The sequence below is a fragment of the Microcaecilia unicolor genome, chromosome 5 (genome assembly GCF_901765095.1).
Source record: "Microcaecilia unicolor chromosome 5, aMicUni1.1, whole genome shotgun sequence".
Classification (NCBI taxonomy): Eukaryota; Metazoa; Chordata; class Amphibia; order Gymnophiona; family Siphonopidae; genus Microcaecilia; species Microcaecilia unicolor.
Genome location: NC_044035.1, coordinates 153,517,739 through 153,534,077, shown reverse-complemented (window position 1 = coordinate 153,534,077; position 16,339 = coordinate 153,517,739). Strand labels below are relative to the sequence as shown.

General features: G+C 43.9%; 1 protein-coding gene and 1 long non-coding RNA gene across 2 annotated transcripts in view; both read left to right on the top strand.

The window, feature by feature from the left end:
• FAM149B1 (family with sequence similarity 149 member B1) overlaps positions 1 to 16,339 on the top strand; it is a gene marked incomplete at its 5' end in the record, with an annotated part of 149,370 nt that overhangs the window by 91,915 nt on the left and 41,116 nt on the right. The window contains one exon of the mRNA XM_030204994.1: positions 5,215 to 5,327. Coding sequence (XP_030060854.1) covers positions 5,215 to 5,327 — 113 coding nt within the window. The remainder of the gene's footprint in view (positions 1 to 5,214; positions 5,328 to 16,339) is intronic.
• On the top strand, positions 6,745 to 12,638 carry LOC115470357. Its single transcript, XR_003942190.1, has 3 exons — positions 6,745 to 6,941; positions 8,360 to 8,365; positions 12,603 to 12,638. It is a non-coding gene; the product is annotated as an uncharacterized LOC115470357 (long non-coding RNA).

Below are 16,339 nucleotides of genomic sequence, written 5' to 3'. Positions count from 1 at the left end.
AGATAATGGAAGATAATCAGAGCTGCATCCGACTGTCACAGAATGACAAGGTTCAGTCACGCACCAAGCACATCGCAACGAAATACCACAACGTGCGAGAGTTGGCGAAAGAAGGGGTCATCAGTCTACACTATTGTCACACCAGTGAGATGACAGCTGACATCATGACCAAACCGTTACCCAGAGAACATTTTGTGAATCTGCGTATAAAGCTTGGACTTTGTATGAATAAATAATTGCATGACAGTTATGCATGAGAAGGGGTTTGTTGGAATGTAATTGTATTTTGCATGCATTGCCTGTCACCTATTATTTCTCTGTGATTACTCTGTGACCTCTGATGTGAATTACTTAGAGAGGTCACAGTGCTATGCAACTTCCTGTGGGGGTTAGATGCAGCAGATGCAGCACATGGAGCACATGGAGCTCATGATCTCTCCTAACCTGAGAGGATCTATGGTGGTGTGAGCATCCATTACCATCTAAGCACATGGAAGGAGCTGATAATACAAATGTATAGTAATATGTATATATATGCCTGTCTGATTATAATCTAACTACAAACTGTGAGTAAACAGATGTTTTGTTACTTCAACTTTAAAGTGACTCAGCAGTGAATTATTCAGGGGTGAATGAGAGAGAGATGAAGAAAGAAATTAACATTTCTAAAGCTGAAGCTGTGTGTACTAAAATCTGCTAATTATTTACTACAAATAATCCAACAAAATGCACCTCCGTTGAGAAGCATCTCACATTGGCTGAAGTCTCAGCATGCGCTCCTCCTCTCCCCTCTGACGTCTCGGCGTTTCTCCAGGGTCTTCCGGCAGGGGCACTCACGTTGAGGGGAGAGGAGGAGCTGCTGCAGAGACGTCAGCCAATGTGAGATGGTTCTCCACGGAGGTGCGTTTTAGGAGGTTGTTTTTTTGTTTGTTTTCTTTATGTACGGGCTGCTGCTGCTGAATAGAAGCTGAATAGAAGACGGATGAGAGGAGATATGATTGAGGTCTATAAAATCCTGAGTGGTGTAGGACGAGTAGAAGTAAATCGATTTTTTACTCATTCCAAAAGTACAAAGACTAGGGGACACTCGAGGAAGTTACTGAATAGAAGCAGCAGCAGCCGCCGGACAGAGTTTGTATTAGCGGTCGCGGGTGGCGAGGCGGTCGATGTGGGGGGGGGGGGGGGGTAGGGGCTTGGTGAAGCGGCGGGGGAGGGGTTGGGTGATGCGGCAAGGAGGGAAGGGGGTAGGGGCTTTCTGATGCCCCGTTGCATGGGTTGTTGTGGCGATGCGGCGGGGGGGCACTTAGAGGTGCACCGTCGAGGCTGTTTGTGTGTGTGTGTTTGTGTGTGTGTGTTTCTGTGTGTGTGTGTTTTTGTGTTTGTGTGTGTGTTTCTGTGTGTGTTTCTGTGTTTGTGTGTGTTTCTGTGTGTGTGTGTTTGTGTGTGTGTGTTTGTGTGTGTTTGTTTGTGTGTTTGTGTGTGTTTGTTTTTGTGTGTGTGTGTGTTTGTGTGTGTGTGTGTGTTTGTGTGTGTGCGTTCGTTTGTGTGTGTATGTGTTTGTGTGTGTGCGTGTGTGCTTTTATGTGTGTGTTTGTGTGTGTGTTTATGTGTGTGCGTTTGTGTGTGTGTGTATTTGCATGTGTGTGTGCGTTTGTGTGTGTGTTTGCGTTTGTTTGTGTGTGTGTTTGTGTGTGTGTGTATTTGCATGTGTGTGCGTTTGTGTGTGTGTTTGCATTTGTTTGTGTGTTTGTGTGTGTGTTTGCATGTGTGTTTGTGTGTGTGTGTTTGTGTGTGTGTTTTTTTGTGTGTTTGTGTTTGTGTGTGTGTGTGTGTGTTTGCGTGTGTGTGTGTGTTTGCGTGTGTGTGTGTTTGCGTGTGTGTTTATGTCTGTGTGTGTGTGTGTTTGCGTTTGTGTGTGTGTTTATGTGTGTGTGTGTGTTTGTGTGCTCGGGTTGTTGTGGCGATGCGGCGGGGGGGCACTTAGAGGTGCACCGTCGAGGCTGTTTGCGTGTGTGTTTGTGTGTGCGTTTATGTGTGTGTGTGTGTTTGTGTGTGCGTTTGCGTGTGTGTGTATTTGCATGTGTGTGTGCGTTTGTGTGTGTGTTTGCGTTTGTTTGTGTGTGTGTGTGCGTTTGTGTGTGTGTTTGCGTTTGTTTGTGTGTGTGTGTGTGTATTTGCATGTGTGTGTGCGTTTGTGTGTGTGTTTGCATTTGTTTGTGTGTTTGTGTGTGTGTTTGCATGTGTGTTTGTGTGTGTGTTTGCATGTGTGTTTGTGTGTGTGTGTTTGTGTGTGTGTTTTTTTGTGTGTGTGTGTTTGTGTGTGTGTGTGTTTGTGTTTGCGTGTGTGTGTGTTTGTGTGTGTTTGCGTGTGTGTGTGTGTTTGCGTGTGTGTGTGTTTGCGTGTGTGTTTATGTGTGTGTGTGTGTTTGCGTTTGTGTGTATTTATGTGTGTGTGTGTGTGTGTTTGTGTGCTCGGGTTGTTGTGGCGATGCGGCGGGGGGGCACTTAGAGGTGCACCGTTGAGGCTGTTTGCGTGTGTGTTTGTGTGTGCGTTTATGTGTGTGTGTGTGTTTGTGTGTGCGTTTGCGTGTGTGTGTGTTTGCGTGTGTGTTTATGTCTGTGTGTGTGTGTTTGCGTGTGTGTGTGTTTGCGTGTGTGTTTGTGTGTGTGTGTGTGTTTGTGTGTGTGTTTGCGTTTGTGTGTATTTATGTGTGTGTGTGTGTTTGTGTGTGTGTTTGCGTTTGTGTGTATTTATGTTTGTGTGTGTGTTTGTGTGCTCGGGTTGTTGTGGCGATGCGGCGGGGGGGCACTTAGAGGTGCACCGTCGAGGCTGTTTGCGTGTGTGTTTGTGTGTGTGTTTATGTGTGTGTGTGTGTTTGTGTGTGCGTTTGCGTGTGTGTGTTTGCGTGTGTGTTTATGTCTGTGTGTGTGTTTGCGTTTGTGTGTGTTTATGTATGTGTGTGTGTTTGTGTGTGTTTGTGTGCACGGGTTGTTGTGGCGATGCGGCGGGGGGGGGGAATTAGAGGTGCACCATCGAGGCTGTTTGTGTATGTGTGTTTGTATGTGTGTGTGTGTTTGTGTTTCTGTGTGTTTGCGTGTGTGTTTATGTGTGTGTGTTTGCGTTTGTGTGTGTTTATGTGTGTGTGTGTATGTGTTTGTGTGTGTTTCTGTGTGTGTGTGTTTCTGTGTGTGTGTGTGTGTTTGCTTGCGTGTGTGTGTGTTTGTGTGTGTGTACGTTTGTGTGTGTGTTTGTGTTTGTTTGTGTGTTTGTGTGTGTGTTTATGTGTGTGTATGTGTTTGTGTGTGTGTTTGCGTTTGTGTGTGTTTATGTGTGTGTGTGTTTATGTGTGTGTGTTTGCGTTTGTGTTTATGTGTGTGTGTTTGTGTGTTTCTGTGTGTTTCTGTGTGTGTGTTTGCGTTTGTGTGTGTATGTTTCTGTGTGTTTATGTATGTGTGTTTGCGTTTGTTTGTGTGTGCGTGGGGGGGGGGGTTGTGGGTGGCTTTTGTGGTCGTGTGGTTGGGGAGTTTGCCAGCAGTCTGTAGCGATTCCTAGGCAGGGGGAGGAGTACGGAAACACTCCCCCTGCCTGGGTCGTTGTTTGTTGGAGGGGTTTGCTAGTTGGTAGGGGTGCCTTTATGGATCCCTTTACTCTCTGTGTTCCGCCCTCGAGGGCGGGGCAGAGAGACATGGTGAGTTGGATGGCTTCACCACCATGAACTTACGAACTGTTTAGGGATTTTGCAGATGGCTTCAGCAGGTTGTCTTCAGAATGCTGAGGTAGCGTTTAATGTACAGATGGGGCGTGGCTGAGGGCGGGTCTATGAGTGAGGGTGACTGGTCCTAGCCTATGAATACTACAGGATTTTTGTGCTTCTCTGCCTTGGAGTGAGCTTCAGAACGTTCAAGGTGGGATTTATTAATATAGATAGATGGAGAGCAAAAGAAGTTCTGGCCTTAGCAGAAACATTGATGGAAACAACTCTGAAGGGAGGGGGAAACTGAGGTGGTATTTCATGTATCTGTTGGGCATTATTCTCTGCTAAATCTCCATTGTCACATTATGTTACCATTTGGGAATCAGATTTTGGCACCTCCTATGATTCCCAGCAATGGATTAAATCTCTGAAACGGTTGTTAAAGGTGTCTTTTGCTTCTAATATGATTGAAAATGGGTACAAGATATATAGGTGGTACTAGTTGCCCATGCGCTTACACCAAATTTATAAGACTGGATCCGGCCAGGGCTGGCGTCAGTGTGGGGCCAGTGGAGATTTCTTTCATATCTGGTGGCTTTGCCCAAGGTCTGTACATATTGAGCAGTTCTCGTGAGGCTACTTTATATGATCACCTGGGTGCAGTACCCCCCAAAAGCAGAGCTTTGTTTACCCCATTTTCGCCCTACTGGGGTTAAACCTGACATACAGAAATTTGCTACCTGCTTGTTCACAGTGAGCAAGCTGGCAGTAGCCTTGTATTGGAAAAGTATTATGATGTTTCCTCGACTGGACTATGTATGTCACATGCCTCAACTGACAGCCATACTCCAAGGTATTCTCTGTTTTATCTATCTATCTATCTATCTAGATAGATAGATAGATAGATAGATAGATAGATAGATAGATAGATAGATAGATAGATAGATAGATAAAGCAGAGAGTATTGGTATTTTAGGGGATGGTTTTCAATGGGGGGGAGGAAGCAGGAACAGGACAAGGTTGATATTTTATACTGCATCTAAGATGTTTTGGTTAGTTGAAAAATTCTAATACATATTTATTTTAAAAAATTCTTTATAATAAAACATTTTTAAAAAATGACTAATCTTGTTATCACTACTTTTTCCCTTAAAACGCTATACAGCACAGACTTTTAAAAGCTCATAAAATCGAGTTCAACAAAATCCATTACTGGAAAGGATTTAAACATCTTACATATGTAATTATAACTCAACTTAATGCTGTTTTGGAAGCCCCTTCTAATTTATACTATACCAAACAAAAATAAGTAACTAGTTAAAAAGTGTAGGGTGATTCATTACAAAAGTGAGTGTTTCAGTGATGATCATACACATGTATCCTGCAGTGATTTATTACAGTTGAACAGTGCAGCAAAATTTACATATGTTGAGTACAAAGTTTTAAAGACAGTACTTTTGAGAGAGTAGGTGGGTGGGTGGGAAGCTCAGTAGAACTTAATTTATTCTGTGTTTGACAGATGAATCGTCTTCCTGGAGCAGGCAGCGGTCCCCAAAGGAATCTGAATGGTTTAATGATAATCCATGGCATCCCCTTGCTGCAAAAGAACCTATCCCACATGGACAAAATGCAGTAAGACGAGAAGACACCTTACATACATAATTACATAGTTGTAAGCTCATGTGTCCTTTATTATCTTTGTGAACCTCCTGTGAACAATTTTTTAATATTTGGATATGTTTGTTTATTCTCTGCCTTTCGCAACCTATGTTAAAGTAATTTACAAATAAAATAAAAGCCATAGAAAAGGACTCCATCATATGATAGGACAGCAAAAAGAACAACAACAAAAAAGATTTGTCTCTCCATGCAGACAGACAACCAAATTAACATCATGGGAAGGATAATGAAAATAAATCAGTTTTCAGTTGCACCCTGAACTGCTTATATGGAAGTTCATACTGAAGAATGCATACTGCCTAGTTGATTCCAAGCAGGTGCAAGAAGGAGCTGTAAAAATCAAATGATTATGCAGTGACAACAGGGGCCCATACAGGGGTCTGGAAAATAACCATAGAAGATGAGTAAGAAGGATCATTAGAATAAAGAATGTTATGGGCCAAAGCAAGAATCTTAAAATGAATTCTATATTGTACAGGGAGCCAATTCAAATGCAAAAATAGTGGTTAGATGATCAAATTTACCAGCATGAGATGGTAAACAAGCTGCAATATTATGAACAGTTTGTAAATGCTTAATATTAGAACTACTAACATCAGCATACGTAATATTACAATAATCTAGCTAAGATATAACACAAGCATGAATTAAGGAGTGCTGAGCTGTAGCATTGAGATAGCCTAATGATCAGAATCGCTGTAGACTATAACAACATTTCTTGACAACGGTAGACATCTGATGAGTGAAAGAAATTTCTGAATCAAGTATTGTACCCAGATATTTGTAGGACTCAACCAAATTTATTGGGGAGCCCAATAACAAAGGTGTCAGAGATGGACCTAGCAACCTGCCTGTAAGCCACATAGGGCTAGATTCTATATATATGGCGCCTGAAAAATCTGCATGTAAAAAAAATTACACCTAGGCATATTCTCTAAAGTACGCCTAAATTTTATAGTATAGACAAATTTCTGTGCAGTATATAGAATACGCAGAGCGGCTCACCACACAACTAAATTTGGTCGCGTTCCTCTAGGTCATGTTTAACTTGGTATAAATCCCAACGACTAAATTAGGCGCAGATCGGGTGTATTGTATAATAATGTGCACAGATTTTAGAAAAGCCCCGCCCATGGCCATGCCCCTTTCCAACTATGCAACTTAAGAATTTAAGCGCACCATGTTATAGAATACACTTAGTGAGTTGTATGCGTAAATCTCAATGCTAATTAGTGCTGATCATTGCTTGTTAACATCCAATTCACAGCACTGTTTAGCTAATTAACCAATTAAGTTATGCGCATTGTTATAGAATACACCGGTTTTTGCGTGGATTTTCAGGCACCATATATAGAATCCAGTGGATTGGGGGGATTTAGAACTAAACAATGGTCCTTAAGCCAAGTGATAACCATATCAAGAGAACGCTGTAAACAATCAAATCAGCAAACAGTGGGTTGGTATAAGTAAGGAACAAGATGTCATCTGCATAAATGAACAAACTTATTCCCTGATCTTGAATAGCTAAAGGGCTTGAGAAAATATTAAAAAGAAGAGGCACTTGAAGTGACGTCACGAGACGAGATGGCTGCCTAGGAACTCAGCTCCTGCATTCCCATGCACTAGCAAGACACAATCTAAAGCCATCCGCAGCCCTATTGTGAATTTTTTCGTAGCAGCTAAGTCAGCATACATTACCGACCGAAATGAGTAAAGCGACAGGGTCGCAACATCGAGAGGGAGAGCGCCATTCCTCCAGGCAGATGGCGAAAGGCCTGTCGCGCCACGCGTCTCCGGAGCAGAGACGTTCGTCGGATTCAGACACGGCATCCTCCCATGCGGATCAGCGCGCATCGGTCCCCAAAAAGAAAACAGCTCCTAAGGACCTTGCAAAGTGTTTAGAGGCAATCCGAGAGGAAATCAAGGCTTCCCGAGTAGAAATTTTGGAACACGTGGATGCCATCAGCCTTGATTTGCGCGAGCTGGGGGGCCGAGTGGAGGCACTGGAGGAGAAGGCCGACGAACAGGCAGAGACTAATGATGCAATAGAAACACAACTAACTAAACTGTCCGACCTAACTGAGGATTTACAATACAAAATGGATGACCTCGAAAATAGGGGTAGAAGGCATAACTTGAGAATTCGGGGTGTACCTGAAACCGGAGGAGGTGAGGATGTCCCTACTATTGTGCGAGCGCTGTGTGCTACGATCCTGAGCGAAGGCACTGCTTCAAACGCTGTGGAGATAGATCGTGCACATCGAGCACTGGGTAAAACAATGGCGAACCGACCCAGAGACATAGTAGTGCGCTTTACATCATATGCATTCAAAGAACGTGTGTGGCAGAAGGCTCGTCAACTCACCACATTGGAATACAATGATGCACGAGTTTCTGTCTTTCAAGATTTATCTGCCTACACGCTGGCGCAGAGAAGGGCTATGAAGCCGGTGTTGGAGGTTCTACTCAAAGAAAAGATAGCCTATCGTTGGAACTTTCCTTTTGCAGTAAGTTTTGCATTAAATGGCAAACAACACAGGTTTCGTAAGGTTCCAGAAGCATGGAAAAGCTTACATGAAGCAGGTCTGACCGCCACACCGGTGCCACCTGCAGGGATTGCGCCAGCGACGAAAGCCAAAATTCAGAAGTGGAAGCGAGTTGGACAGAGCACCCAGAAGACAGGGACCAAAGTTGGCTAGAGCAACAATTGACTATGTTTGATTCTGAGAGGTAAAGGGCCGCCGATGAATGCTGATGTTTACTGGATGGACAGATGCATAGCTGTAATGTATATTAATTGCAGTTGAGGGGCTGTGAACGAGGAATATAATGTGAATGAGAGTTATATTGAATTCAGCATATGGGAAAATGTGGATGCGTGGAGTGCAGGGGAAGGGGGGGGGGTGGTGTTCTCGGGTTGTGGGTTGCTTCTTCTGACAACCCCAAGTAGTGCTGTTAGTACTGCTTGGTGTATTGGTAGGGAGGGGGGGGTACGGGATGCAGGGAAGAGGAGGGAGGGCCAGGGGTTGCGAAGGGGTAGTTAGATTAGAAAATGCAATACAATTTGTTGAAAAGTTGGCTCTGAAAAATAAAAAAGCATGCTTAAAATTAGCCCAGAAATGAGTGCGGAATTGAAAATATTATCATATAATGTTAAGGGATTAAACATGCCTCAAAAGAGACAGAAGCTCTATAAGGAAATACAGCAGTTGAAACCACATATTGTTCTTTTACAAGAGACACACTTACGCCGAAAGTTTGAACGATTTCTCTCTTGCTCGGGATACCCAGGGGTGTACTGTGCCTCATCTGAGGCAGCTAAGAAAGGTGGAGTTGCAGTGCTGATACATAGTAAGGTAGGGGCCAAGGTACTGCAGGTTAAAAAGGACCCAGGAGGGCGTTTTATATTCCTCCATATTCAAATAGGCCAGGTTAATTTAACGATTGCATCAGTATATGCCCCAAATAGTGGGCAGGAACAGTTTTACGCAAAAGTGAAACATGCTTTAACATCATTTGCACATGGTTCTATAATATTGGGGGGAGACTTTAATGCAGTCATGAACCCGAGCATAGATAGAACAGGAGCCACTAAAACAGAAGGGAAAAGAGAAGCAGTAGCGCTGGAATCCTTGGCCCGATCTCTGGGAACTCTAGATCTGTGGAGATTGACACATTTGAAGGACCGAGACTATACATTCCACTCTCGGGTACATAATTCCTATTCTCGTATTGACTACTTGTTTATAGATGCCACACTGGTGGAGCGGGGACCGCAAGCCGGAATAGGTAATGTGACAATCTCAGATCATGCCCCAGTATGGGTTACTCTTCCAAATATTAGAACAGAAACCAAAGATAAGAAATGGACATTAAACACAGGCCTTTTACAAGAGAAGGAGGTGGAGGAGGGATACAGGAAAATGTTGAAGGAGTATTTGGAGTTCAATCAAAATTCAGGACCCACAATGGCTGTAGTGTGGGATGCCATGAAGGCTGTTTCTAGAGGATATTTTATACAGCTTGCTAGTAAGCGATCCAGGGTGCGTAAGATGCAAATAGCGAAGTGTATGGAAAAAATCCAAGTGTTGGAGGGCCAACATAAAGTAACTAGGTCACCACAGGTGTGGAGTCAATTATGTGGAGAAAGGCTGATATTGGACTCTATTTACTCGGAACAGTTAAGTCTGGGTCGGGAAAGATTCAGGGCAGGGACATATGAGTTTGCCAATAAGGCTGGGCGTCTACTAGCAGTTAAGCTTCGGCAACAAAAAGTAGATCGTATGGTGAAACAAATTCGAGATGAAACGGGTTTGATACAATACACTTCAGATCAGATACGTAAACGTTTTGGGGATTACTACCAAAATTTGTATGCTCAAGAGATAGCCCCACCCATGGAGTCAATAGACAATTACTTGGCTACCAGTGAGCTAAGTACTCTGGCTCCTGCCCACAGGGAAAAATTGGAGCAACCAGTAACTCCAATCGAGGTACAAGAGGCCATCCGTAGCTTGCCCTCGGGCAAGTCGCCTGGTTTGGATGGATTGCCAAATGAGTTTTATAAGAAATTTGCACCAGAGTTAGCCCCCATCCTGGCAGATCTGTTTAATAGGGTGGGAGAAGGGGAGGCACTACCTTTGACCATGATGGAGGCCTGGATAGCGGTGCTGCCTAAGCCAAATAAGGATCCGACAGAGTGTGGCTCATATAGGCCTATATCGGTACTGAATGCCGATGTTAAAATACTAGCGAAGGTGTTGGCAAGTAGATTAGCACCCTTGATGCCGACTCTAATACATCCAGACCAGGCTGGATTTGTACCGCACCGAAAAGCAATGGACAACATTAGACGCACTCTGGATCTTGTGTTTCTAGCAGGGAGGCATCAGAGGCCCCTCTGTCTTCTGAGTTTAGATGCAGAGAAGGCCTTTGACAGGGTCCATTGGCCATTTATGTACAAGGTGTTGGAGGCTATGGGATTTGGAGCTCAATTCAGGAGATGGATTCAGGCATTTTACGTAGATCCTAAGGCATGTGTCCGAGTGAATGGGAGTAATTCTGAACTATTTACTCTGCACAGGGGAACTAGGCAGGGGTGCCCGTTATCCCCATTACTATTTGCCATGGTTATGGAACCATTTGCATCTAAAATCCGTATGGACCCAGAAATGTCAGGGGTACGAGTGGCAGATAGATTACATAAAATGGCCCTCTTCGCAGATGATATCCTATTATATGTTACTCGACCATTATCTACTTTCCCAACTCTTATACGCCTTATCGATGAATACTCCATACTATCTGGTTTCAAAATCAATATGACCAAATCAGAGGCCCTGAATATAACACTCCCAGAGGATACAGTGGAATCCCTGGAGGACTCCTTTTCGTTTAGATGGGCTAAAAAACAAATTAAATACCTGGGGGTGAACATAACGCCAAAACTATCTGACCTATATGAGGCCAACTACAAAGGACTAAGTGGTGGCATTAAGAAAGATCTGGAGAGATGGGGGGATCTGGAGGTTTCCTGGTTTGGAAGGGTAGCAATTGTCAAGATGAATGTGCTTCCCCGACTGCTATATTTATTTCAAGCGCTGCCTGTAATGCTGCCCAGACGACTTTTGTCATCACTTCAAGATTCTATAGTGCGCTTCGTCTGGGCAGGAAAGAGACCGCGATTAGCGCGTAAGCTTCTATATCAGGATGGTAGACAAGGCGGCTTGGGTGTCCCAAATCTCATATGGTACTATAGGGCAGTGCAGGCGAAGGCGGCAGTAGAATGGTTCCAAGACTACCCGGATAGACAATGGGTGCATATTGAACAACACTCTCATGGGACATCCCCGTTGGGGGCGGTCATGTGGCTCCCCAAATCATTTAGAGCCTTGGGTGGGGGAGCATGTCCATCCATAGGTGTCACTCTCCACTATTGGGATAGTTTGTTCCCGGGGGGGAGGTGTACACTTACACGCATGACACCAATAGCATTTAACCCACTGTTCCTGCCCGGGAAAGACACAGGGGTATTTACCAGGTGGTATAAAAAAGGCTTAAGAACTTGGGGCCAGTTGTTTGACGGGGAAGCTTTGCTTTCCTTCGGAGCCTTGGAGAAAGCGGGCTATGTAGGGGAGGATGACGAGTTTGCATATCACCAATTGGCCCACTTTCTTAAGACCAAAGCTGTAAAAGCAGTACTGCAACGGAAAAAATTAGGCCTGGAGGAGGTTTGCGAAAATTATGCCTCTTCAAGGGGCTTGATTAGTCGTCTATATAGTGAAATACGAGGGCAATCTCCAAAATACACCCAACATAGGACAAGTTGGTCAAGAGAGCTGGGGGTGGCCCTGGGGGAGACCGAGTGGGAGAGAATAGAGCGGACAGTGCGAAGTGTTTCTACTCATGTACCGCTTAAGGAAAATGCTGTGAAGACACTTTTTAGATGGTACCTCACACCGGATCGCCTTCAGCGAATATATCCAAGCTCCACGGGATTATGCTGGAGGGGGTGTGGTAACAAAGGGACCATGGGACATATATGGTGGCAGTGTGTAAAGGCCCAAGCATTTTGGAAATCAGTAAGAAGTAAAATACAGAAATGGATTGGAGGTTTAATTCCTTGGTCACCTGAGTTTTTTCTCTTCTCAGCAAAACCACCTGGCTTACAGAAAAGCCAGCAGGACCTGGTGAGGCTTGCTGTGGGGGTGGCACGGGTGGTTCTTGCCTCACAGTGGAAAAATGTAGGGGTTCCATCGATTGTTAAATGGCACAATAAGATGAGCTATGTGTGTGAGATGGAGAGACTTCTGGCAGAGCGCAAGCACCAAATGGGGAAATGGCACTCCATATGGAAAAATTTTATATAACTGTATTATGCTAGTCATAAGTAAAACTGATTCGGAAGAGGTTTGTAGGGCACGACAATCAGAGGTTGCATTGGGGGGGGGGGGGGGGGGGGAGGGGGGACTCTTTATGTTATAAAATTGTTCAAAAAATAAAAATTCTTGAAGTTACATGTTGTTTAATATATAGAAACTATTGACGAGGAAAAATGTAGAGTGGGGAGTTATCATAAGCAAATGTACTGAAGTGCACCTATGCTATACTCTCATTGTAATGGATACATTGATGTATTGTTCAATTGTTCAATAAAGACTTTATGCAAATAAAATAAAATAAAAAAAAAAAGAAGAGGCACTTGGGGGCGGGGGGGGGGGGGGGGAGGGCACTAGTGAGCACTGGAAGAAATGGCAGCCTGAGTGGAAAGCTGCAGCAAAAATATTTAAGAATCAAGAACATCCTGATAGCCTAGTGGTTAGTGCAGTAGACTGTGAACCAAGGTTCAAGTCCCACTTCAAATCTTTTCTTATCTGGAACTTGTTGCCAGAGGATGTGGTAACAGCAGTTAGCGTTTCTGGGTTTAAAAAAGGTTTGGACAAGTTTCTGGAGGAAAAGTCCATAATTTGCTATTGAAATACACATGGAGGAAGCCACTGCTTGTCCTGGGATTGGTAGCATGGAATCTTGCTACTATTTGGATTTCTGCCAGGTACTTCTGACCTGGATTGACCACTAGTGGAAACAGGATATTGGGCTAGGTGGACCATTAGTCTGACCTAGTATGGCTATTCTTATGTTGTTAAATTGAGTTCTCTTCATTGTGTTTCATTTACTATGAGACATATTTTCAAAGCACTTAGGACTTTAGACTTACAAAGTCCCATGGTAGCCTATGGAACTTTGTAAGTCTAAGTGCTTTGACAAAGAGCCCCCATGTCTTCAGGAAAAGGTAATAAGCATCCCAAAACTGATCTGTCTTCCCCGTCAAAACAGTCTGCGAGGAAAAATGATGAAAACAATTCACAGATTATACTGAAAGAATTGAAATTCCTTAAAGATCTTCTTACAGATAATATTGGTAATATTAAAAAGGAACTTGCAAGGCTGAAATCAGAGGTATCCAAATTCCAAAGCTGAATGGAGTCTCTGGGAGCAAAACAAAAAGTGACAAATGAATGCCTCAAGGATTTAAGGCGCCACGTTGAGCGTGTGGCGCAGCTCTAAAAAAGCTTGACAAAACCAACAACAGAACAAGAAAACACAACATACATATACTTGGTCTACGTGGTAGCACTATAGAAATTATAAAAAGTAGTAGTAGAAGTAGGGGTATGATATTATTACATTTTTTTAGTCCTTCACTCCATCTCTGCTTGAGCTGAAATTCGAGCAAGCCTTTGAAATCGAAACCGCTCATCGAGTTTTGTCGCATCAAAACCTTCACGACAAATGTCCCCGGCCTGTGGTAATAACATTTCTCAGGTACAACCGAACCATTGCCATCATGCAAAGAGCTAAATTACATGCACTGCTGAAATATGAAGGTGATGCTATTCTTTTTGGTCCTGATCTGAGCAAAAACACAGCATGCCTTCGGAAACAATTGCTAGCGTACAATCCTTGGCTTAAAGAAATGAATGCAAGGATCAGCATGTTATACCCAGAACACTTAAGAATTACAATAAATAATCGTACAAAAGACTTTACAGATCCTTATTACTAGCAAACTACTTGGAAAGCATAATGCCCAGTACCATTGATAACAATTAGAGGCATATAATTTATGTGTCCACCTCTTAATGCTTTATTACTTCTAACATTGTTGCATTATCAGTGGCTAGTGGCGTACCCTAGGGTATTTGACACCCAGGGCTGGTCATTTTTTAACACCCCCCTCCAAAATCCTGTATTAGGCATACCGAGAATACAAAACACTCAGGACCTATGGAGCAATTCTACCATACCAGAAGCAGTAATTTCTATGAGTCACACAAGGAAAAGGAAAGCACCTTAAACAGAACTGTGAGCACTAGAACATCAATTCACCTATTGTAAAATGAAACCAGATAGAATAGTATAAATCGTTAATCCTGCACAGTCAATGCCAACTAAAGCCCTGTCTTTTTCACAGACACACCCAAATCCACTATAGAATAAGTAATCATAAACTTTCTATTTAAATAAAAATGAAACTGAACCCCCAAGATGCCAGATTCTGCATACAATGCAACACCCAGAAACAGAAAATGTACTTTGCAAAATATAAAGATAGCAAATGTAAATTTGAAAAAACTAACAAATACCAGTCACTACTTTACAAATTAACAAATAGAAATAAAATAAAATAATACCATTTTATTGGACTAATACATTTAGCTTTCAGAGACCAAAACCTCCTTCCTCAGGTCAATACAGTATACTGCTGTTACAGTATCCTATCCTGACCTGAGGAATAGGGTTTTGTTCTCCGAAAGTTAGTCAAAATGTATTAAAATTAGTCCAATAAAAAGATTACCTTATTTCCATGTTCTATTTATAAACATTTATTAACACAGCTACAATACTACTTTATCCTAAAGCAAAAAAAGAAAAAAAATATTTTATTTACAGTTTGTTGTCACTGGTTTCTGCTTTCCTCATCTTCGTTTCACTGTCTCACTTCCATCCAGTACCTGTCTTGGCTCTCTCCCTACCATCCAGTGTCTACCGTATCTCTCTCCCTGCTCCTGCCATCCACTGTCTGCCCTCTCTCCCCTGTCCCCTCCATCTACCATCTGCCTTCTCTCTCCCTCTGCCCCTTCCAACCACTATCTGCCCTCTCTCTCCCTTCCATCTAGCGTCTGCCCTCTCTCTCTCTCTGCCCCTTCCATCCACCATCTGCCCTCTCTCTCTCCTCCTTCCATCCACTGCCTGCCCTTTCTATCCCTTCCATCCACTGTCTGCCCTTTCTCTCTGTCCCTTCAATCCACCATTTGCCCTCCCTCTCCCATCCATCCAGAATCTGCCCTCCCTCTCACTCCCCCTTCCATCCAGGGTCTGCCCTCCCTCTCGCTCCCCCTTCCATCCAGGATCTGTCCCCTCTCTCTGCCCCCTCTTTTCGACCCCCAGTTCCAGCCCCATTATCCCACCTGCCCTAGTTCCAGCCCCAGCCCTTTTGGCGCCATCAGTTTCTATGGAGACAAACTTCGGTTTAGCGCACCACTGATAAGTGCAAGATTCGCTTATATGCATGGTTTAAGACCGCTCCTCTGCAGGAAAGAATGCAGTTCCTCTCCCACTGCTAAGGTCTAAGCACAGGGCAAAAGGCAGTTCCTTTCTCACAGTTGAAGCTCAAATCACAGGGAAAATGCAGTTTCTTTCCCTCGGTTCAAGTTCAAAACACAGGAAGAATGCAGTTTCTCTCCCACAGTTCATAACACAAGGAATAATGCAGTTTCTCTCCTACAGTTCATAACACAAGGAATAATGCAGTTTCTCTCCCACAGTTCATAACACAAGGGATATTGCAGTTCCCTCACACCCCCGTTCCTCCAGAAACTGCTCCCCTTATATCAGAGACAAGGCTCTTAGATTTCTTCCATGTCCCCTTTAACTGGGAGAACAGAGCAGCTATATAGCCCTTTATCTTCCTCTCCAATAACTGAGCCCAAGCAGAGATCTCCATGGGCTCTGTTACCTCCATGGCTTCCCTTTCCTCGCCTCCTCCTCCCTTTTCTACCTCCCATTCCATTAATTCATTTCTCAGCTGTTGCCCTTGTGCCTCCATATGTCCATCAGCCAGTCCCCATTCTCTCCCTCAGCATTCTCCTCCACGTAGCTCCCTTTCAGTTTCCCCCTCACACTGCAGGGGATGCTGAGAATTGGAGTCCTCCCCCCTTCCTTTGAGTCTGGGCTGCCTACAGCCTCTAGGAGTCCTCGCCTCCCCACCTGCAGGATCCTGGGCTTTATAGTCCCGCTGTCCAGGTACTAGTCTGCCTGTTCTGCCCCTGTCCTTAGCTTCCTCTCCTTTTTCCCCCTTAGGTGCCTCACAGCACGCACGGAATGTGGAAGCCGATTGGCACATGAGAAAGGGGCGATAAATTTGAAATCTCATTGGTTAACTGCCACAGGCAGAATAAGTG